Source organism: Spermophilus citellus (genome assembly GCF_964194105.1).
Source record: "Spermophilus citellus genome assembly, chromosome: 3".
Classification (NCBI taxonomy): domain Eukaryota; kingdom Metazoa; phylum Chordata; class Mammalia; order Rodentia; family Sciuridae; genus Spermophilus; species Spermophilus citellus.
In genome coordinates, this window is record NC_138184.1 from 57015731 (window position 1) to 57036181 (window position 20451).

The 20451-nt window shown below is 43.1% G+C and overlaps 1 protein-coding gene across 2 annotated transcripts in view; it reads left to right on the top strand.

Moving 5' to 3' along the window:
* The window catches only part of SYNPR (synaptoporin), a gene marked incomplete at both ends in the record, with an annotated part of 340854 nt that extends 327165 nt beyond the window's left edge, over positions 1–13689 (top strand). For both annotated transcript variants that reach the window (XM_081285129.1, XM_081285130.1), the window contains 2 exons: positions 7189–7380; positions 13432–13689. In XM_081285129.1, the coding sequence (XP_081141255.1) occupies positions 7189–7380; positions 13432–13689 (450 nt within the window). The remainder of the gene's footprint in view (positions 1–7188; positions 7381–13431) is intronic.
* Positions 13690–20451: the final 6762 nt, after the last annotated feature.

Here is a 20451-nt window from a genome sequence, read left to right on the forward strand (position 1 = left end):
CTTGAAGCCAAAAACCAAAACAATTTCAAGCTAATATATTCCCGCAGTTTTGACATGGTCTCCCCATTTTTCTTAGTTATAGGAAGTCTGGCTGGAAACTATTTTTGGAAACCCTTGGGTACAAATAGTTTTAATGCTAATAATGTTTATTATTTAATCTAGTTATGGTAATGCTGTTCACCAGGTGGAGTGGCAGACTCCTGTAATTCCAGCAACCTAGGAGGCTGAGTTCAAAGCCAGCTTCAGCAAATTAGCAAGGCACTTAGCAACTCAGCGAGACCCTGTCTCTAAATAAAATATTAAAAAGGGCTGGGGATGTTGCTCAGCGGTTAAGCAATGCTGGGTTCAACTCCTGGTACCCAAAATAAATAAATAAATAAACAAAATAATGCTGCTGATTATTTTAGGGCCATCTGAAGTTCTGCCTGGGACAGCCATTGCTATAATCAAGCTGTGTTCTGGTCACGTTGCCATATTATCTTTATTTGGTCAAATTATAAAATTGTGCTTTAAAATAAACAATCTAATGTAAAACAAGGTAACAAGAATCTCTAACCCTGCCATTAATATTTGGTGAGTTCTTACACAATGTTATAGTCATAAAAATACAATGGGAATATTTTGTATATTCATTCATACATTCATTCATTCACTCAACAAATATGAATGATGCCTTTTCTGCCAAAACCCAGCAATAAGCAAGGTGGAAAAGTCCCTCCCTGCATGGAGCTGACGTCTTATCAGCAGAAGTTGGCAAACAAGCAAACAATTTTTCAAATTGTCAAAAGTGCTAGGTAAAGAAAATAAGGAATGGGAGGCTGAGGCAGGAGGATCCCGAGTTCAAAGCCAGCCTCAGCAACTTAGCGAGACCCTAAGCAACTCAGTGAGACCCCGTCTCTAAATAAAATATAAAATAGGGCTGGGGATGTGGTCAGTGGTGTCCAGAGTGCCCCTGAGTTCAATCCCTGGTACCCCTCCCCCCCCCAAAAAAAAAGAAGAAAAAGAGGAAAGAAAAATAAGAGAATAGAAATAAGGGGATACATTTTAGGGAAGGTGACCACTAGTGGGGAATCTTAGAAGGTGATAAAGCAACCTACCAATCCTATAGAAGAGCACCAAGTACAGAGGCCCCAGGCAGGAACTCACCTGGCCTGACGCACAGGTTCTACCCTGAAGTTTCCACCTCGGTACATCAGAAGCATTTCCTGTTGCATCCATTCATTTGAGAAATATTTACTGAGCATTTACTGTGGTATGTCATCACAGATGGAATTTCCACCCATGCCATCTTTACATTTTAGCTGGAGGAGATAAGGGAGACGGTTAAAAAACAAGTAACTATACCGGGGTTTGTAAAAGGGCAACAGGAAATTAAAACGAGGAGAGTAGGGGGTTCATCTGGGGGAGTGCTGTTGGTATATAGTTGGCAAGGAAACTTCTGGATACCATGAAACCTGAGCAGAGACTTTAAGGAAAATAGGCAATCCATGTGGATATATGGGGAGGGGAACGTCCTGGGAAAACCTCTGAGCTACACACGTTCTAGGTGGGTGTGTGCAACAGCAAGGGGCCAGTGTGGCTGGAAGGGCCGAGGGTGGGAGGACAGGACAGGAACCAAAATCAGAGAGGCAGTAGGCACAGCCAGATGGTGATCTCTTGTGAGCCTCTGTGTGGCCTCTGGCTTCTATTGTCAGGAAGGTGGGCGTCGCTGGCTGTTTTTGAGCAAAGGATGTATGTGCAGCTCTACCCACTGTGCTGGGGCAGACAAACGTCAGTAAATAATGTTCTACGGCCCTATTTTTAAGAGTTACACATTAACTTCTTTGTTGCAATGTTTTTATTTATTTATTTATTTTTAGCACTGGGGATTGAACCCAGGGGTGCTTTACCACTGAGCCACATCCTCAGCCCAATTTATTTATTATTATTATTATTATATTTTATTTAGAGACAGGGTCTCACCGAGTTGCTTAGGGCCTCGCTAAGTTGCTGAGGCTGGCTTGGAACTGCAGATCCTCCTGCCTCAGCCTCCCAAGCTGCTGGGATTATAGGAATGCACTACCGTGCCCAGCTCATGATTTTTAAATGCTGAGGTTTGTAACCTTGTTCAAAATTTCCTCTTTCCACTTCAATAGACAGAAGTTACTCAAAGTAGATATACAGTCATGTAAGCTCCTGCTCCGTGGATCATGCTAGTCATGGTGGTATTGCATTGACTGCTGCTGTTATTGGTGGTTGTTGAAGTGGACATTCACTGGTTCCTCACTATTTGCCAGGCACAGCAATAGGCATGTTATTTATAGCATCTTATTTGATCCTCACAACCCTCCTATGAAACAGATACTGTTATTATCCCAATTGACAGAGAGGCAAACTGAGGCTTCAATTTGTCTGGCAAACTCCCTACAGACACAAAGCGATCAAGTGTAAAATGAAGTGTTCAGGCCCAGGCCTATCCGGGGACAGAGTCTGAGCTTCTAACTCATTTAAGAGATCATCTATACCGATCTCTCTTTCGGAGATGAAACTAGAAGATAAAAGAATGAATCAGCTTCCAAAAGCATTGTACTAAGTACAACCACATAAATCTTTGGTTTCAAAATTATAGTTCCTTTCCTGAAAATGCTTCATTACTATTTTCCATATTAAATTAAGCAAGACCTCAAGAACTGCTTTTGAAAAACAATTTAGTGTACTTTTTGGAAAGGGAGATCATAGCCAGGCACAGTGGTGCACACCTGTAATCCCAGCCACTCAGGAGGCTGAGGCAGGAGGATTGAAAGTGCAAGGCCAGCCTCAGCAACTTAGTGAGGCCCTAAGCAACATAGGGAGACTCTGTCTCTAAATAAAAAATGAAAAAGGGCTGGGGATGTGGCTCAGTGCCTAAGTGCCCCCTGGGTTCAATCCCCAGTACCAAAAAATAATAATAATAAAAATCATGGAATTGGTGGGTTCACAGGAGTGAGTCCTATTTGGGGAGTAGGAAGCGATAGCATGCAAAAATCCACCGGGACATCATTCCTTAAGTAAAAATAAAAAGTAAATAAGAAAGAAGACTTTCATTCCTTCAAGGAGACATGAGAAGCAGCATAGAGTAGCAGTCCCTGGAGGCAGATGGCCAGGCTTAGGATCCCAGACCCTGCATCTACCCACATGTGACTAGGACAGTTTATGTCACCTCTTGGCACACCATTTTCCCCCACAGCAAAATGGGGGCAGGATTATTATTAGAATTAAATGAGTAGATGCATATGAACTTGGAAAAATACTCACTAAATGTTAGGAATTATGAGTATTTAAACTAATAAATATAAAATCTTTGACATGATTTTCTCCAATCTCCAACTGAGAGGTCTTCACAGAATTCTGTTCTGATTCCACCATCCTACTGGCCTTTTTAAAAAAAAAAATTATTGTTCTTTTTAGTGATACATGACTGTAGAATACATTTTGACATATTATACATACATGGAGTCTAACTTCCCATTCTTGTGGTTGGACATAATGTGGAGTTTCATGGGTCGTGTCTTCATATATGAACATAGGAAAGTTCTGTCCCACTCATTCTACTGACTTTCCCATTCCCAACCCCCTCTCTCTTCCCCCAATTCCCCTGTTCAATCTGGTGAATCTCCATTCCTCCCTCCCCCCTGCCTATGGTGAGTCAGCATCCACATATTAGAGAGAACATGCAACCTATGTTTTTGTGAGCTTGGCATATTTCACTTAGCAAGATAGTCTCCAGCTCCATCCATTTACAGGCAAATGTCATAATTTCATTCTTCTTTATGGCTGAATAATATTCCACTGTGTATATATACCACAATTTCTTAATTCATTTATCTGTTGAAGGGCACCTAAGTCGATTCTATAGCTTAGCTATTGTGAATTGGGCTGCTGTAAACATTGATGTGGCTGTGTCATGGTAGTATGCTGATCCTACTGGCCTTTTAATAAGTCTTTTTCTAAATATATGAGTATAAATCATGAACCATCACAGTTCCATGTTCAGAATACAATGGTCTATATGGGCCCATAATCAATATGTAATCAAAAAGGTCAAAGTCCCTGATTTGCATATTTTTATCCTCCATAAGACCACACAAGTTGAATGCATGCATGAATGAATGAATGAATGAAGATTCCAAATTGGAGGTAAACAGGAAATTATAATTTGATAGTTTATCTGGCCTATTTATGTGTAACCATTCTTCCAATTTCTAGTTCAAACCCATCACTTGAGTTTCTCTATTCCAAATATTCTTATTAATGTTGAAGCAGTTGTAGATATCATATTTGTTTGCATGTTGGTTGACACTTTGCCTCATTCCAAAAAGAACTTCAGGTGGTTTATAAGAGTTCATAAAACTCAAGATGGAACTAATCAAAAATAAGAAGGAAGGAAAGATGAGTATTAAAAAATAGTTTAAAATGCCATGCCCTAGCCGGGCATGATGGTACAAACTTGTAACCCCAGCAGCTCAGGAGGCTAAGGCAGGAGGACTGTGAGTTCAAAGCCAGCCTCAGCAAAAGCAAAGTGCTAAGCAACTCAGTGAGACCCTGTCTCTAAATAAAATACAAAATAGGGCTGGGGATGTGGCTCAGTGGTCGAGGGCCCCTGAGTTCAATCTCCGGTACCCCATTAAAAACAAATACCATGCCCTAAAAACCGTGTAAATAAATTGTGGATTGACCCAAATATTCTAGAGCCAACACAAAAAGGTAAACTGAGTTACAAGATTCAGAAGAGTCCCTGGATGAAAAGAGACCAGTTGCTCCAAAGGTTTAGCCATTGTTAGTTACAAAATTCTCTGAAACATTCACCACAAAGGTCACCCTATCAAATCCAGGCTCATTCAGCACCTGAGCAGTGTCAGAGTCCCCAGTGCAGGTCACAGAAGCTTGATGAGAAGCCATTTATCCCCAGGGACAACAGGACCCAGGCAAATCAGAAGCTCCTGCCCTTGGGTAGGAAAGAAACAGTCCAAGATTTCTGCTCGGGACAGGACTGGCTATCTAGAATAAAAAGAGCAACCTATTTCTTTCTTTTTATTTTTTATTTTTTTGGTACTGAGAATTTACTTCTGAGCCACATCCCCAGCCCTTTTTAAAATATTTTATTTAGAGACAGGGTCTCTCTGAGTTGCTTAGGGCCTCGCTAATTTGCTGAGGCTGGCTTTAAACTTGCAATCCTCCTGCCTCAGCCTCCCAAGCCACTGAGATTATAGGCATGTGCCACTGCGGCCAGCCAAGAGCGGACTATTTCTTGGATGTATCAAAGTTATTATATTTCTTTCTGGGTTGGTGTTTCTTTTAGTTATTTTAGGTAAATAGCATGTAACATTTTTGTAGTCAAATAAAAGCACACTAAATCTGAAAAAGGGTCTGTTAGGACATAAACTGGGCTCGAGTCTTGGACAGTGACTCCCACCTCTTCTTCCATGAGAGAGGACATGGTAACTAGTCCCTAATACACGGAGTCTAACTCCCCATTCTTGTGGCTGTACATAATGTGGAGTTTCATGGGTCGTGTGTTCATAGGTGAACATAGGAGGGTTCTGTCCCATTAGAGAATTCTGTCTCTAAAATAAGTCGGCCCCTTACATCATAGAGATTTTTTGTTGTTGTTGTTAAAAACAAAGAAGCTTTTCCCCCCTGCAAAGAGGAGATTTCTAGAGTCAAACCTGGATATGAATTCTGGTTCTGTCACTTCCTAAGTGACCTTGGACCTCCTGGAAGCTCAGTGTCCCCATCTCTAAAATGAGCCCTACAAATACTGTCTAACATGATTATTGTGAGAATGATTTTATATAGAACCTCTCACCCACAGTAGGCATAAAACATTATAGCTATTATTGCCCTCCATGTAACAATGTTCCCAGGCTAACATAGATAATGCATAGGTGTGTTACACCAACAAGTGGATAAATGAATGAATGCTACCACCCAGGGTCTCTAACAACTGGCTAAATTCTAACTCTTTAAAGCCATCAGAGCTTGGTGGGTAAGAGCTAGGACTCAGGAGTCAGAGAGCCTTGGACAGCTCTTAGAATAATGATAAGAACTTTCTGACAAGGTATGGTGGCCCACACCTGTGATCTTAGCAACTCAGGAGGCTGAGGTAGGAGGATCCTGGGTTCAAAGCCAGCCTCAGCAACAAAGTGAGAACCTTAACAACGCAGCGAGAGCCTGTCTCAAAATAAAAAATTGAAAAGGCTCAGGGGTTAAATTCTTATCATATACATACGATAAGGGATGTTGTAGGATCTGTCAAATGAGGATTATATAGTCCTTGGCATTGTTTCTGAGACATGGTGAGCGTTCAATAACTATTATTTTTTTACCATATGATTTATTTTTTTTAGTCATATATGACAGCAGAATGTATTTATTTTATTGTATATTTTATGTAAATATGAATATCATGAATCTTCATTATCCAACATATCTCTCTTGTTCCTCCTGCTTTGGTGAAGTGGCACCCCCTTTCTTTACAGAAAAGCCCTCTTCACCTTGGCTGATTTTAGGACTGTCAGCAAAAGAGTCTCTGCAAAAGAGTCCAATGTAGTAGATAAACTTCCTATTTTCCTGTTACCCTGTTTACTTGGCCACTGGCTGAGAAGATACCAGCACTCCAGGTGCTGGACACCCCCTTACTAGTTTTTCACAAGCATATCCAGTATAGTACTTTGAAGAAATGTGCAAACAAGGCCTCTGGCCTTGATCTGGGCTTCACAGAGATGTCTACATTTTTAAGATAAGTTACAAATGGGCTCCATGGTAACAGCTGGCAGGAGGAGGAAAGAGAGGGGAGATGAAGATCTCCCCTTCTCAGGTGCTGTCCTTGAAGGGTTAACTTGCCCAAAGCAGTGAAAGAAAAAGCTGCTTTTGTGTGAACTTCTGCAGACTGTGAACTTCTGCACCCTCCCCTTACATGCTGGGTATAAAACTCTGAAACTCCCTGAACTCAGGGTTCAGGGGATTGATTGATTACAGCAAAAGGCTGTATCCTCTGAACCTGGCTGCAGCCACATAAAACTGTTTCCTGCTCTCTTCAGTGCCTTGCCTCGTTTGTCCCAACAATGGGACCTTGGAATTTTTCTAAAAGGCAAAGCAAGTAGTTGTATAAAGTACTTGTTCCTAGAACTCACTTCCATTTTCTTTTCCTGCTCAATCTCTGCTCTGTAGGACTTCATCGTCACCGTGGTCTTCTCCTTCTTGTGGTTGGTGGGCTCATCCGCGTGGGCCAAAGGACTGTCTGATGTCAAAGTCGCCACAGATCCCAAGGAAGTCTTGCAACTCGTGTCAGCTTGCAAGCAGCCGTCCAACAAGTGCATGGCTGTCCACAGCCCTGTCATGTCCAGCTTGAACACTTCTGTGGTGAGTCGGTTTCCCCCGCGGCTTAAGCCCAATGAGTAAGAAAAGCACCTCCAGAGTTGGATGGTAAATGTCTGCCTCCCAAATTAGGCCAGTGAAACAGTGGAATTTCACTCCAGGTGCAAGACCGTCTTTTGGTCCTCAAGGTTTTTATCGTCAGAAATCCATATACTCCAGGGCCACCGATTGACAGTCTTCTTAATAGAAACCCAGCAGATATTAGCAGCTACTGCTTAGATGACTGTCAAGTCAAAATTCTAAGCCAAAAGCAGACATGGAATCTAAACATTAAGGCTGCCACCTGCCAGAAGTTTAAAGGAATTTTTGATGGCATAGAAGTTATCTGGGAGGGAAACATTATTCAAACCCCGCATAGAATACACCCAACTGGAGAAGAAAATACTCAAACTTAATAAGTTGCAAAAGAAATTACATGGCAAACAAAAGTGCCAGGAATAGTTATGGTCATTTTTTAAAAATCTTCTCCATCCTCTTGGTTTAGTTGCTTGATAGCTTTAGAAAAGATGTACTCTATGGGTTGAAGATGGTCAAATATTGTCATCAGGTATGTGGCTCTTACAGGACGAGAGAAAATCTGACAGTTAGCAGGGATGCTAAATTGGATTCTTAATTTATAAGGGTAAGACTTGTGTTATTCCCAATAAAGAAGCTGTGTCTGAAAAAAGATAGAGGCTGTAACGCAGCACAAAATAGTTTGTATCGAAGAAGAGGAAGCTCAGCAGTGTTTGTTAAAGGAACAACATTCTTTAGCAACCTTAGAAATAATTATTTTTGCTTCAAGGTTAACCTGTGTTTCTACAGCTTTTTGGAATTCAATCTGAGAAGCTTCTGGGGAGGGAACTGAGATTGAACCAGGGGTGTTTAACCCCCCAGCCCTATTTTGTATTTTATTTAGAGACAGGGTCTCACTGAGTTGCTGAGGGCCTCACTAAGTTGCTGAGGCTGGCTTTGAACTGAGATCCTCCTGCCTCAGCCTCCCCAGCCTCTGGGATTACAAGGGTGTGCCACCATGCCCAACTTGGGAAGGCTCTTACTATGCAGGAAAAGGTTGTTCCTCTGCTCCCAGCGATTTTACCACTGATTCCTGCTTTGGTGAGATAGTAACCATGGAAACAAACCATATTTGAGGACCTCACAATCATTTCTATTGATTGCTGGCCTCACCTGTAGATAACTGCTTTGAGGTATACATTAACATAAGCAGTATTACTTATTCTACTTTGTTTTATAGACAGTGTTTAATGAAAATGATTAAAACTCGGTTCTCAAAACCTAAGAGAACAAAGATTAAACTGTTTGATGTGTTTGTTAGTTTGATAACCAGTCTCCAATAAATTGTGAGACCTTGCAGGGTCCTTTAAATTCTTCTGCTAGTGTCTTCGATGATTTTTAGTCTAGAAGACAGGAATTCAGAATGAAAAAACAAGGTGATTGTTACAGTTATGTATCCATAGCTGTTTTCTCATAACAGAAAAGTCACTTCAAGCTGGCTAAAGCACAAGTCTTTGTACCCCTAAAGTCTATTCTTTGAGCCCCACTTCTGATACCAATATCTATATGTGTTCAAATATTTGGACTGCAAATAAGAGAAACTGACTCTAACTTCATCTTGGAAAAAATTTTTAAAAAACAGTTTTTGGGAAGATATCAAATGGCTCATGAACACGATGAGATTTGAAAACACAAAGGCAAATATTGAGGAGAATCAGAGTTCCAGATGCCGGATACTAAAGAATAGTCCCTCTGAGTTGCCACTAGTGGAAATTTTTACCTAACTTTGCATTTTTCTTCCAGGGTTGCATTAAGTTCCAGGAGAGAGCTCTAGCCACTGAGGTGGAACACGGCTCTGCAAATGAAATCAGATTTGTATTTCCTAAATCAGAGGAACAACTATGAATCAGCCCAAACACAATCATTTTTTTAAAATTACAAACTTGCCTTCAAGTCATATGGATAGTTTATGCAAAATGGAAAATAATTGGAAAAATACTATCATGTTGCCTTGCCAGGGTAGAATCCAGGGCCAAGAACCAAAATATCATTGGGAAATGGAACACGTTTTATCTCCCACTCTTTTCCTTACCTCTTTCTGGAGCTTTGTGTTTTTCTGTTGAAAGAGAATGTCTGTTTCATTATTGTCTCTTTCCAGATGGACTTTCACTTTTTCTCCATACCCACAACAGAAGAAAACACCTCACAGATTCTAAGTTTATATTTGCTGTTAAAGAAAACTTGGGCTGGGTGCATGCCTGTAATCCCAGCAGCTTGGGAGGCTGAGGCAGGAGGATGGCAAATTCAAAGTCAACCTCAGCAAAAGCGAGGCCCTAAGCAACTCAGTGAGACCCTGTCTCTAAGTAAAATACAAAATAGGGCTGGGGAGGTGGCTCAGTGGTCAAGTGCCCCTGAGTTCAATCCCTGATATACCATCCCCCACCCCACCCCACCCCCCAAAAAAGGAAGAGAAAGTTTGGAACGAGCTACAATCATTCCATTCCAATTCCAGACACCTGGTAGAGAACCCCCCTAAGGCCTTCTGTACACCTTTGTCTTATCATTGGGGAGTCTGTCATCTAAATACAGCACTCACTCTCCTGGGCCAAAGCAAGTTTTAGAGAAGGAGCCGGACACACACCACAGTAGGTGACGTCTTCCAACAAATGGGTCAGGAAATAATCACCTTATTTTCCACCTTAATAACAAATTTACTTTCTTCAAGGCACTTTGGCATCTATTATTTCATAATGACACATAAAGGCAGATGAGCTATCCAGATAATGCCCCTGAGTGGAGCTGAGGTTAAGGGACCTGTGTCAAGTTTCCAGATTAATGTCTAAAAGTCAAAATTCTAAAAGGCCAGAACTGGAGCCAAACTGTCCAAATGCTGTTGCCACGGAACACAGCTGCATGAACGATGCTGGAGTCTCTCTGCCAGGGTTTGAGTCCCGGCTGCATCATGCAATAATTGACAGTCTCTCCTTGGACAATGTAATTCAGTTATCTGAAACTGAGTCTCACCACCGGGAAAACGGGCCTAATTATAGAACAGACCTCAAGACTGTTGGAAGATTTCAGCAAGACAATATATGAAAAATATATTAACATGACTTAACATGACTTATCATGGTGCCCAGTATATAGCTAACGCCAGGTAATAGTCAACTCAAAGCTCCTAAAAAAATACACTCAGCTGGGCACAATGGCACATGCCTATGATCATAGCTGCTGGGGGTGCTGGGGAGGCTGAAGCTGGAGGATCATGAGTTCAAAGCCAGCCTCAGCCACTTAGTGAGGTGCTAAGCAACTCAGTGAGACCCTGTCTCTAAATAAAATATGAAAATGGCTGGAGATGTGGCTCAGTGGTTAAATGCCTCTGGATTCAATCTCTAGTACCCAGGGGAAAAAAATGTATACACTCATTTTCTCTAATATTATTACGTGTTAGAGGCCAGCGAGATGTAGGGAGATGGGATTTATTTTAATCTCTCAGTTCTTATCAAGCTTTCACTGAGCATCCTTAGTTTATCCATAACTTTGATTTCTACTTATACTTCTTCACTTCAGGCAAACATGACACGTCTTTTTGGATAATCTCGACTTCCTCTCCCTGTTCTTTCTCGTGCTAGGTAGAGTCTCTTTCAAGCTCTCTCTCTCTCTGTTGTCCCCACTTCTGAACTCGAATCAAAATTCTTCCCCTAGTTTCAGTTGCAACAAAATGACAAGAAAAAACTTAGGAAGCCGCGTGTCCCTGAAATATGCCCGTCGAGAGACCTGTGATACCTCTGTGACCCAGGAAACTCGGCTATCAGACGGGACGCCTTCTGGTGTTACTTTTAAGTTGCATTTCCCTGATTTCTAGGTTCTTCTTGAGCATCCCTTTGGAATTAAAAAAAAAAAAAAAACTGTAACAACATGGAAAAGGGAGAGACCAAAGATGTATACACAACAACCTGGGCCCGATGATGCACACCTATCATCCCAGTGGCTTGGGAGGCTGGGACAGGAGGATTGCGAGTTCAAAGCCAGTCTCAGCAACTTAGCGAGGCCCTAAGCAACTCATTGAGACCCTGTCTCTAAATAAAATACAAAAAGGGCTGGGGATGGGGCTCAGGGATCAAGTGCTCTGGATTTTTAATTCCCCCAATTTATAGGCAACAGATAAAAGTATAGCCTTGGACAGAGCTATCTCTTCATATCTGAAAAGATCCCTTAATGATTTTTTCCATTTATATATTGGCATTTACTTACAAATGTACAATTTAGTCAAGCTCCCTCTTCTCATGCCAAATATCCAGTTACTGTACACAGGTTGAAATGTCCTGAATGCAAATTAGAGTTTTGACCGTGATTACATGATTCATTTCCATCAAGCAACGATTACACCTGATTTATGTTTTATATCTTCCTCAGCAATAGCGAGGAATATGTCACAAAATTGATCCTCAATATTAAAGGAAAGATTTGGAACAGGAAAGAAGAAGGAAAAGAGGAAGGGAAAGAAGAAGGCCAGTCTTCAATTAGATCAAGTTACTCTGTTTTAACTATTTTTTTTTACTTGTCAAGAATATAGCCTCATGGTCAAAATGCACTTCGATTTATGTGACGGCAAGAGTTACAATTGGTAAAAATATTTTAAAGTGATTCAGAGCATTGTTTACCATGTAACACAAATATGTCCAGCCCTACCCACCTTCACATATTGTCTTTAGTCCTCCAAACTATCCCCCAAGGAAAGAATTATTATCTTCTTTCCAAATAAGAAAAAAAATCCTGAGGTCTAAGGTCCGAGTCGCAGACCAAGAAGGCAAGTGCCCAGGCCACTCAAATTTCAGTGCCCACAGAGATCACTCCAAGTCCCACATTCAGCTAGTCGTCAGGTGGTCTAATGACCCACCCGACGCTGCAATATGGAAATGTCTTAGTAAGCAGTCCCCAGCATCTCTACACTAGCATCTCTCTACCTCTGTGTTAGACTTTAATATTATCTCTTTAATATTATACTTTAATTATTATACTTTTAATATTATACTTTAATATTATCTCGATAGACTTTAATATTATCTCAGTTGGTATTATACTAACCTTATCTGTCTCCAACATGAAATTGTCCAAACAGGCTACTGTGATTCATTCCCAAGTCAACCAACCAGTCTGGGAAAAGGTGGCAGAAGAACCATGTAATGGGGACTTCTTTTTGAGCCTGTTGCAGTAGCAAATAGCTCTGTAGCCATCAAACACTTGGGCCCTAGAGAAACACCACCCAGTCCTCTGACTCAACAGAACCCTTCTGGAGAGTGAAAGAAACCTGCGTAGGAAAGCTTCATATTCATATTCCAGTTCTTCAAGAAGCATTTTCTATCTCTCTGAAACCTCACCTCTTTCTGGGTCTGCTCTTGAAGTTCATTTCTGAATGTGAGAGACACAGAAGTACAACTCTGCAGAGCCTCAAACTCTGTGCCTACATCACAGATTGTTCCATGTTTATTTAAAAATCAAATCATTTTCTATCATTATAATAAATGGGAAAGTAGTATCTGTAGCCAGTAGCCTTATAAATTAACATATCATTACTAAAGAGAAAATATTGCACCCTACACCACCTGATGGTAATCCTATATACCATGAGGAATTCCTCATTTGAAGATATACTGATGGCTTAGGTAAGGGCTCAGGCTATCAGACAGAACAGGGTTTAAATCCCAGATCTCTTTACCAAGTCGTGTGACCTTGGACCAGAATCCACTTCATTAATATGAGCCTAATAATTGCACTGTCAGCTTCGACTGAGGGAATCAATCCATATAAAGTCCTTTACCCGTTGCCTGGCTTACAGCAGGCCTTCACTAGAAACCAAATATTCTAAATGAGATTGTGATTTCAAATGGAAGATCAGACCAGGTCTGGGTCATGGGGCCTCCATGTTAAAGCAAAAAAACATCCATTATACTCTGAAGGATTTTTCTGAAACTGAGATTTTTTTTTCCCCTAGCATTTCTGTCCAGTGTATCAACTCATTTGCCCTGATTCTCTCCTTAGGTTTTTGGATTCTTGAATTTTATCCTCTGGGCTGGAAACATCTGGTTTGTTTTCAAGGAGACCTGCTGGCATTCCTCTGGACAGAGATACCTCTCGGACCCCATGGAGAAGCATTCGAGCAGCTATAATCAGGGCGGGTACAACCAAGAGAGCTATGGGTCTAGCAGCGGGTACAACCAACAGGCGAGTTTGGGGCCATCCTCAGATGAGTTTGGCCAACAGCCTAGTGGTCCCACCTCCTTCACCAATCAGATTTAGCAGAGTAGCTTTTGCAGTTTTCTGGAGAAGGTCTCACCACCTTCCACTTCAGTGGCAGAAGAATTTTTTAAGAGTTCCCATCAATTATTCATGCAGATAGTGTTGAATGTAAGTCAGAGATGTGTAGTCCTCATTAAAGCAGAGAGGCCTGGGTCGTGATAAATGATTCTTAGAGATGAGACGACGTGGGGAGACATATTATTTGTCACAGATGGCTAATTGGAGAGTACCTTGTTAAATCCACAGATACTTTTATGGTCATTTTATATGTGTGTTAGAGATCGTAGAAGCATTTTGTAGCTTAAAGTCTCCTGTAGGTAATATGCATAAAGTTAATTAAATAGCATTGAGTTTTTCCTATGCATTTTGATGCAAAAAACATTTTAATGATTCCTAGGAGACAATTTGATGTATAACAACATTGCATGCATTATTATTTTTTAGTTTTTAGACCCTGTATGATGCAAATCTCTAACTACTTATTTCAGGCAATTACTGTATTTTTTTTTCACTTGATGAATCAATGCTCATATGATTTAGTGCATGAATAAGCATTTCTCACACAGTAAACATTTGAATTATATTTACGAAGTTTTTCCAGTTTGCACTATAAATTTGTCAAAAGGATGTTTAAAGAAACATACTCATTACTTTGTATACCTTTGCAAATTTGTCTTTCTGGCTTTACCTAAGTTCTGAATGCATTGTAACTAAGATTTGTGTTGTTGTTGTTGTTGTTGTTTTCCTATTAGTAGACAGTGTTACATATGGTAACTGCCCAATATTTATCCTATTTGCTTATCTAAGTATTTACATTCTGGTAAATTTCTATGGTGTTTTATGGCTCTTATCCTGTGGACCATGCCTAATAAAGCCCAGTAACTGTCTGAGCTCAAACAGTGATATGTTCATAGAACACTGGAGATGCAGATTTAGATACCATAGTTAAGATGTTGCTGTTCTAAAGTATTAGTGTAGAAAGGAAATTCTGTAGATTATGTAGACCCATCAAACATTTTAATCCTATCTATTTATAAAGCTAATATGTTCTTCAATCCAATTATTGAAAATTCTCAAGTCACAGCTCAACAGATTTACTAATTCTGCTTTGAGTGTCACCGATAAATTAAAAATGGCTTCCAGGGGCCACTCTGTATCCCAAAGAGTGTTCTCATGAAATATTCCCTAGAATGTATTCATTACCAAGATAATGCCAAACTTCTCTTTATTTTAATTCAATTGAAACACCAGAGCCTGGACGGTAAGGAAAGCTAAGCATCTGTATTTCCAGATAAAAGTTGTTATTTCTGTACAAACTTTGTGTGATCTGTGATGTGAGAAGCATATAGCACAAAATAGCCTTGTGTCTTGGGTGATATCTGTAACCCTCTCTTGATCCTGTTGGATAAATGTGTATTGTGATATCTATTTGACCTTAATAAAGTTATTACACACATTGCTGACAGTGCAGTGAATGACAGTAGTGCTCCCCGGCCAGCTGACCAGTGAAAAGAACAGGGGTTAAATGCAGTGTCTCCAGTCTCTCCCCCTCTGCTTGTTTCCTGAGCCCAGGTGTGAAGGTTGGATGTGGGGTGTCCCCCAAAAGCTCACGTGTGAGACAGTGCAGGAAGGTCCAGAGGAGACATGACTGGGTGGTGAGAGCCTTAACCCAACCAATGAATGAACCCCTGGTGGGATTAACTGGGTGGTGGCTGGAGGCAGGTGGGTGTAGCTGGAGGAGGGAGCATTGGGGGCTTGGCTTTGGGGTCTCTCTTTGTCTCTGGAGAGTGGAGTCTCTCTCTGCTTCCTGATCACCATGTGAGCTGCTTCCCTCCACCACACTCTTCCTCCATGATGTCCTGTCTCCCCTCGAGCCCCGAGGAATGGAGCCTGCTGTCTACAGATTGGGACCTCTGAAACCCTGAGTCCCTGAGTAAACTCTTCCTCCTTCATAGTTGTGCTGGTCGGGTCTTTTAGTCGCAGCGGTGAAAAAGCTGACTAACACACCAGGGTTGTTCATTCAGTCACTCCCCCATTCTAAGACCTTCTGTGCCCTTGTCACCGTGCATGTCTCTGGGGACATAATAATGAGAAAACCCAGAAACAGGCTGTTCATTAAGAAGCTTACTTCTATTAGGAGAGACAGACGTTACAATCATCAAACCCCAATTATGCCAAGTAGGACAATGAGACACAGGATCCCACCATCCCACAGGAACATCTATCAGAAGGACTTGAGCTAGTTAGGGAGAAGCCCAGGAGCCTTGTACCTGAGCACTGAGACCAAAGGACAAAGGACAGGTAGCTGATTAACAAAGAAAAGGAAAGGTGTTGGTAGCACCTAATACCGCCTCTGGGGGAGGGGAAAGATCACACTTTCCAAGACAAGCAATCACCCCTTGGACAGTTCTCTTCCTGCCTTTTGGTCATCTTTTGATCACTGCAGACAGGTTGGGAAGAGGGGGCCATGAGAAGAAGGAAAACCTAAATTCTTTAAAGGGGCAGGACACCCTCATTCCTTCGGGCACCAGCTCTGTGGGCTCTCGCTCTCTCTCTCTCTCTCTCTCTCTCTCTCTCTCTCTCTCTGTCTTTTAAATCAGATTTACTTTTTGCTCTCGCTATGGCATTTCTCAGGTGTTCAATCTTCAACACTGGGGGTAACAAGGACCTGATCCTCATTTTCAAGATCAGTGTCAACACTAACAAGGTTTAACAAGGACACGGGGGAGAGGGGGAGAGGGAAGCAGGTCGGGGGGGCGGGGGGAGAATTCCCTGGCAAAGGCTTTGATGATGGACGAAGGAGGAATACTTAAGGTTGCACTGGGAGATGAAGGAGGAGGGCGCGCCGGGAGGTGTGGCTGTGACGGTGCCTGGTTGAAACCTACTCAAAGGCCATAATTAGGAATTCTAGCTTGATCCTAAGGAAGCTAAGGGAAAGCACTGATTTTAAGCAGGACACAATGAGACTAGCATTTTGGAAGGATCTCGATGGCTGAGGGGCAGAAGAGAATAGGAAAGGAAGGCATCCTGTGCCCAGGGAAACAGGCTCTCCCTCCTGACCTCTTTTGGCCGTGGCCTGGGAGAGGGAGGGGGCACTGGTGCGTTCTTCCCAGAGTGTCTCCCCCCATTTCCTGGGACAATGGCCAGGGCTGACTTCCTTCAGCCCTGTCCAGGAGGAGAGTGTCCACTGCTTCATAAACTGTCATGAACCCTCCAAAGCAGAGAAATCATCCTAGCCAGCCGTGGTTTTGAGCGGTGTTAGCAGTTCCCCAGCACAGTGGGCGCTGACGAATGGAGAGCACCACCCTCCCCAGTCGGGCCAGAGGTGGGCTTCCACACTCCACTGCAGGTGTGCAATAAAAATGTGGTCTAATCCAACAGGGATGTCACTAAACTGGTTTTATTCCTCCAGGTTTCAAGAAAAGAGCAGTAGATCTGGCCTTTCACACAAAGAGGAATGATCCTTGCTTGTGAGTAAGCCCAGATCTATGTGTCCAATAGACCTAATTTGGAAGTTTCACTGCTCACTGATCATGTTTCAAAGTTTTTGGGGTTTTGTTTTATTTTCTTTTTTGTGGTCCTAGGGATTGAACCCAGGGGTGCTTAACCACTGAGTTGCTCAGGGCCTCACTAAGTTGCTAAGGCTGGCAACTCCTGCCTCAGCTTCCCGAGCACCTGGGATTACAGAAGTGAGCCACCACATCTGTCTATGTTTCAAGATATCGATTTGTTTTCTTGGACCTTTGTTTCCTAAGGAGGAGGGAAAACATACATTCAAAATGGGTGAACTCTAGCCGGGCATGGCACACACCTGTAATCCCAGTGGCTCAGGAAGCTGAGGCAGGAAGATCGCAAGTTCAAAGCCAGCCTCAGCAATTGAGCAAGGCCCTAAGCAACTCAGCGAGACTCTGTCTGTAAATAAAATAGAAAAAAGTCTGGGGATGTGGCTCAGTGGTTAAGCACCCCTAAGTGCAACCCCGGCACTGAAAATAAAGAGGTAACCTCTGAGATCAGACCACCTGGTGTAGAATCCCTGCAGTAGATTTACCTTTCTTAGGCCTTCTCCAAAGCCCCAGGACTCCTCTGAGGTCTATGGGTACTTGCAGCCTGGATGTGAAGGGAAATTAAACTCTGGGGAGCACCTTCAACCCTGAGGGGTGTGGGCAGGTCAATGGAGAGAGGCCTTTGGCAAGATGCTTAAGTTCTCAGACTTTCCTCTCTGCCCTGGAGACAGCAGTAATATCTGCCTTGAAGAAGTGAAGATATTATTAGGAAAAGGGGAGGCCACATACAGGAAGGAGAGCAGCTTTGGCCTGCAGCAGGCACTGTTAGGGACTGGGTCCCCTGAACACAGCACCTGGGATAAGGGCTTGGTTGCAAGCGGTTGGTTTGGGAGGTGACTTTGTCACAGCAGTCCACTTTACCTTTCGAATGCAGCCCTTCCTGCTTATTTTTAAAGGGATCTGTCTTCCTTTTCCTCTTCTCCCTCTCCCCATCCCTCACCTGGGAGCAGGGAACAAGGTGACCTTCAGTTATGTGTTCTCCCCTAGAAGGAGATGTCCCCAGAAGACTAGGAAGTGACAGCCTCCCAGATTAACAAGTGGATTTCAATATAACCTCAGGGTGCACCTGGGACCCCCCCCCCATCCCCAGCAGGACCCACCGGGAAGGTGGCCTTTGAATCGCTTCTTTAAAAGCCCCCTGTTTTCCCTGACGGGCAGAACCACAGCCTCTGGGACTGGAGTGCCCTGTGTCGCTCCTTTGCTTACAAAGTGATGAACCTTCTTGTTCCTTTTTCTCAATACCGTGCCCTCGTTATTGGATTGGCACTGGGGACAAGGACCGAGCAGGAGCAGGAGTGAGGGAGTGCAGAACAGGAGAGGGCCAAGGAGGAGCACCAAGCACAGGGTGGGTTGGTGACCTTGATGGTGGGGACAGGAGGTGCTGGGCTCCCTCAGGATCAGCCCCGGAGGAACAGGTGGGTTCCCATCAAAGCGCAGGAGTGGGCGTGGGAATGCGCCCAGTCCATGGTAACCCGCCACATTTCCAGGTCGCACTTGCCTGTGAACACACTCCTAGGACTTTGGGAAAATGACTCTTGACTCCTGACATCTATCAGGCCGTGGGCTAGGGGAGGGGGGCTGGCATGAGTCCTGCCACAGCCTCCCGCCCTCAGTTCTGTGGACAGTGAACTTGAGGAAGGATAGAGGAGGAGGCCCAGAAGGTCCACGCATGGGGGAGGTCACTGTCAACAGGAGCGGGAACTCTCATCCAAGCCGAGGCTGAAATGAGAGACTCACCGAGGAGAGCAATACCAAAGCCACCTACCGCGGTGACCAATGAGCTGTGATCACTTAGCCTTTATAACCAGGCTGTGGCTGATCCCACCCTGTGGGGCAGTGACAAGAACTTATCTGGCTGTATGTGTAGAACATTAATGAACCCACAGAGAGTTGGCTCCACAGAGCTGAATTAAGTGTTGAGCTATAAATGGACTCCAAACTTACATAAGACTGAATTCTTACAAGTCAAACTTCGACTTGAACTGAGGGAGACAAAATATCCTCCTCGTCATTTTTGGAGCTTACTCTCAAGATTGGAAGATTCATGTAGCCAGCAAATAACCATCAATGTAGGAATAGATTTTGATTGATACTGGGAAGGAAAATAGCAGGGGGCAGTGGAATGGGGTGGTCACCAGATGCCTCTCTGAGAAGGTACCTCTCTCAGCTGAGGCCTGGGGACATGAAGAATAAGGATTGTTTTAGTCAGCTTTTTTGCTGCTGTGACCGAAAGGCTTGACAAGAACAATTAAAAGAGGAAGAGTTTATTTGGGGGCTCAGGGTTTCTGAGGTCTCAGTCCATAGACAGCAGGCTCCATCCCTCAGGGCTCGAGGGGAGGCAGGACATCATGGAGGAAGAGTGTGGTGGAGGGAAGCAGCTCACATGGTGATCAGGAAGCACAGAGAGAGAGAGAGAGAGAGAGAGAGAGAGAGAGATCTCCCTTTACCACAAACAAAATATAAACCCCAAAGGCACCCCTCCAAGGGACCCTCCTCCTTGGGCCACACCCCACCTGCCTGCAGTTACCATCCAGTTAATCCCTAACATGGGGACTAATGCATGATTAAGTGAAGACTCTTATAGTCCAATCATTTCACCTCGAAACTTTCTTACATTGTTCCACACTTGAGCTTTTAGGGGACACCTCACATCTAAGCCGGAAAAGGGAGGAATCATACCTGGAGAGGAGAGAGGGTGTCCAAGAACCTAAGGCAGGAGACCACCCAGTGTCTTTGAAGAATGGCTAAGAGAAAGGGAAGTGGGATTGTGACCTGCCAGGGGAGGATCATGAGCCAGGGCTGCAAAGTTTGGGAAAAGCCAAAATGTAAGAGGCCTTGGAGGACATGGAAAGAAGATCTGATCCTGAGGAAAGTGGGAAGCCACTGAGCAGGGAATATAGGCCTATAGCCTATGTACTGGGAGTTTCAAGATGGCAGAATAGAGAAGGTCTCTTTCCTGGCTGCTCTGTGGGATGAAAACCAGAAAACAGAAAAGCAGCTTCTCAGCAAGGTATGAGAAATTACAAGGGGTGTGAGGACTTTACTGGGTTTAATACTGGACATTCAAAGCAGATCAGGGACTCAGAAGGTTGGATTTATTAAATAAGGAAGAATCAGGGAATGAGGAGAATTCGTCAGTTCATTCAGTGGGTATTTACTGAGCTGGTATTATGTGCCAAGCTCTATTTTATCTTCTAGG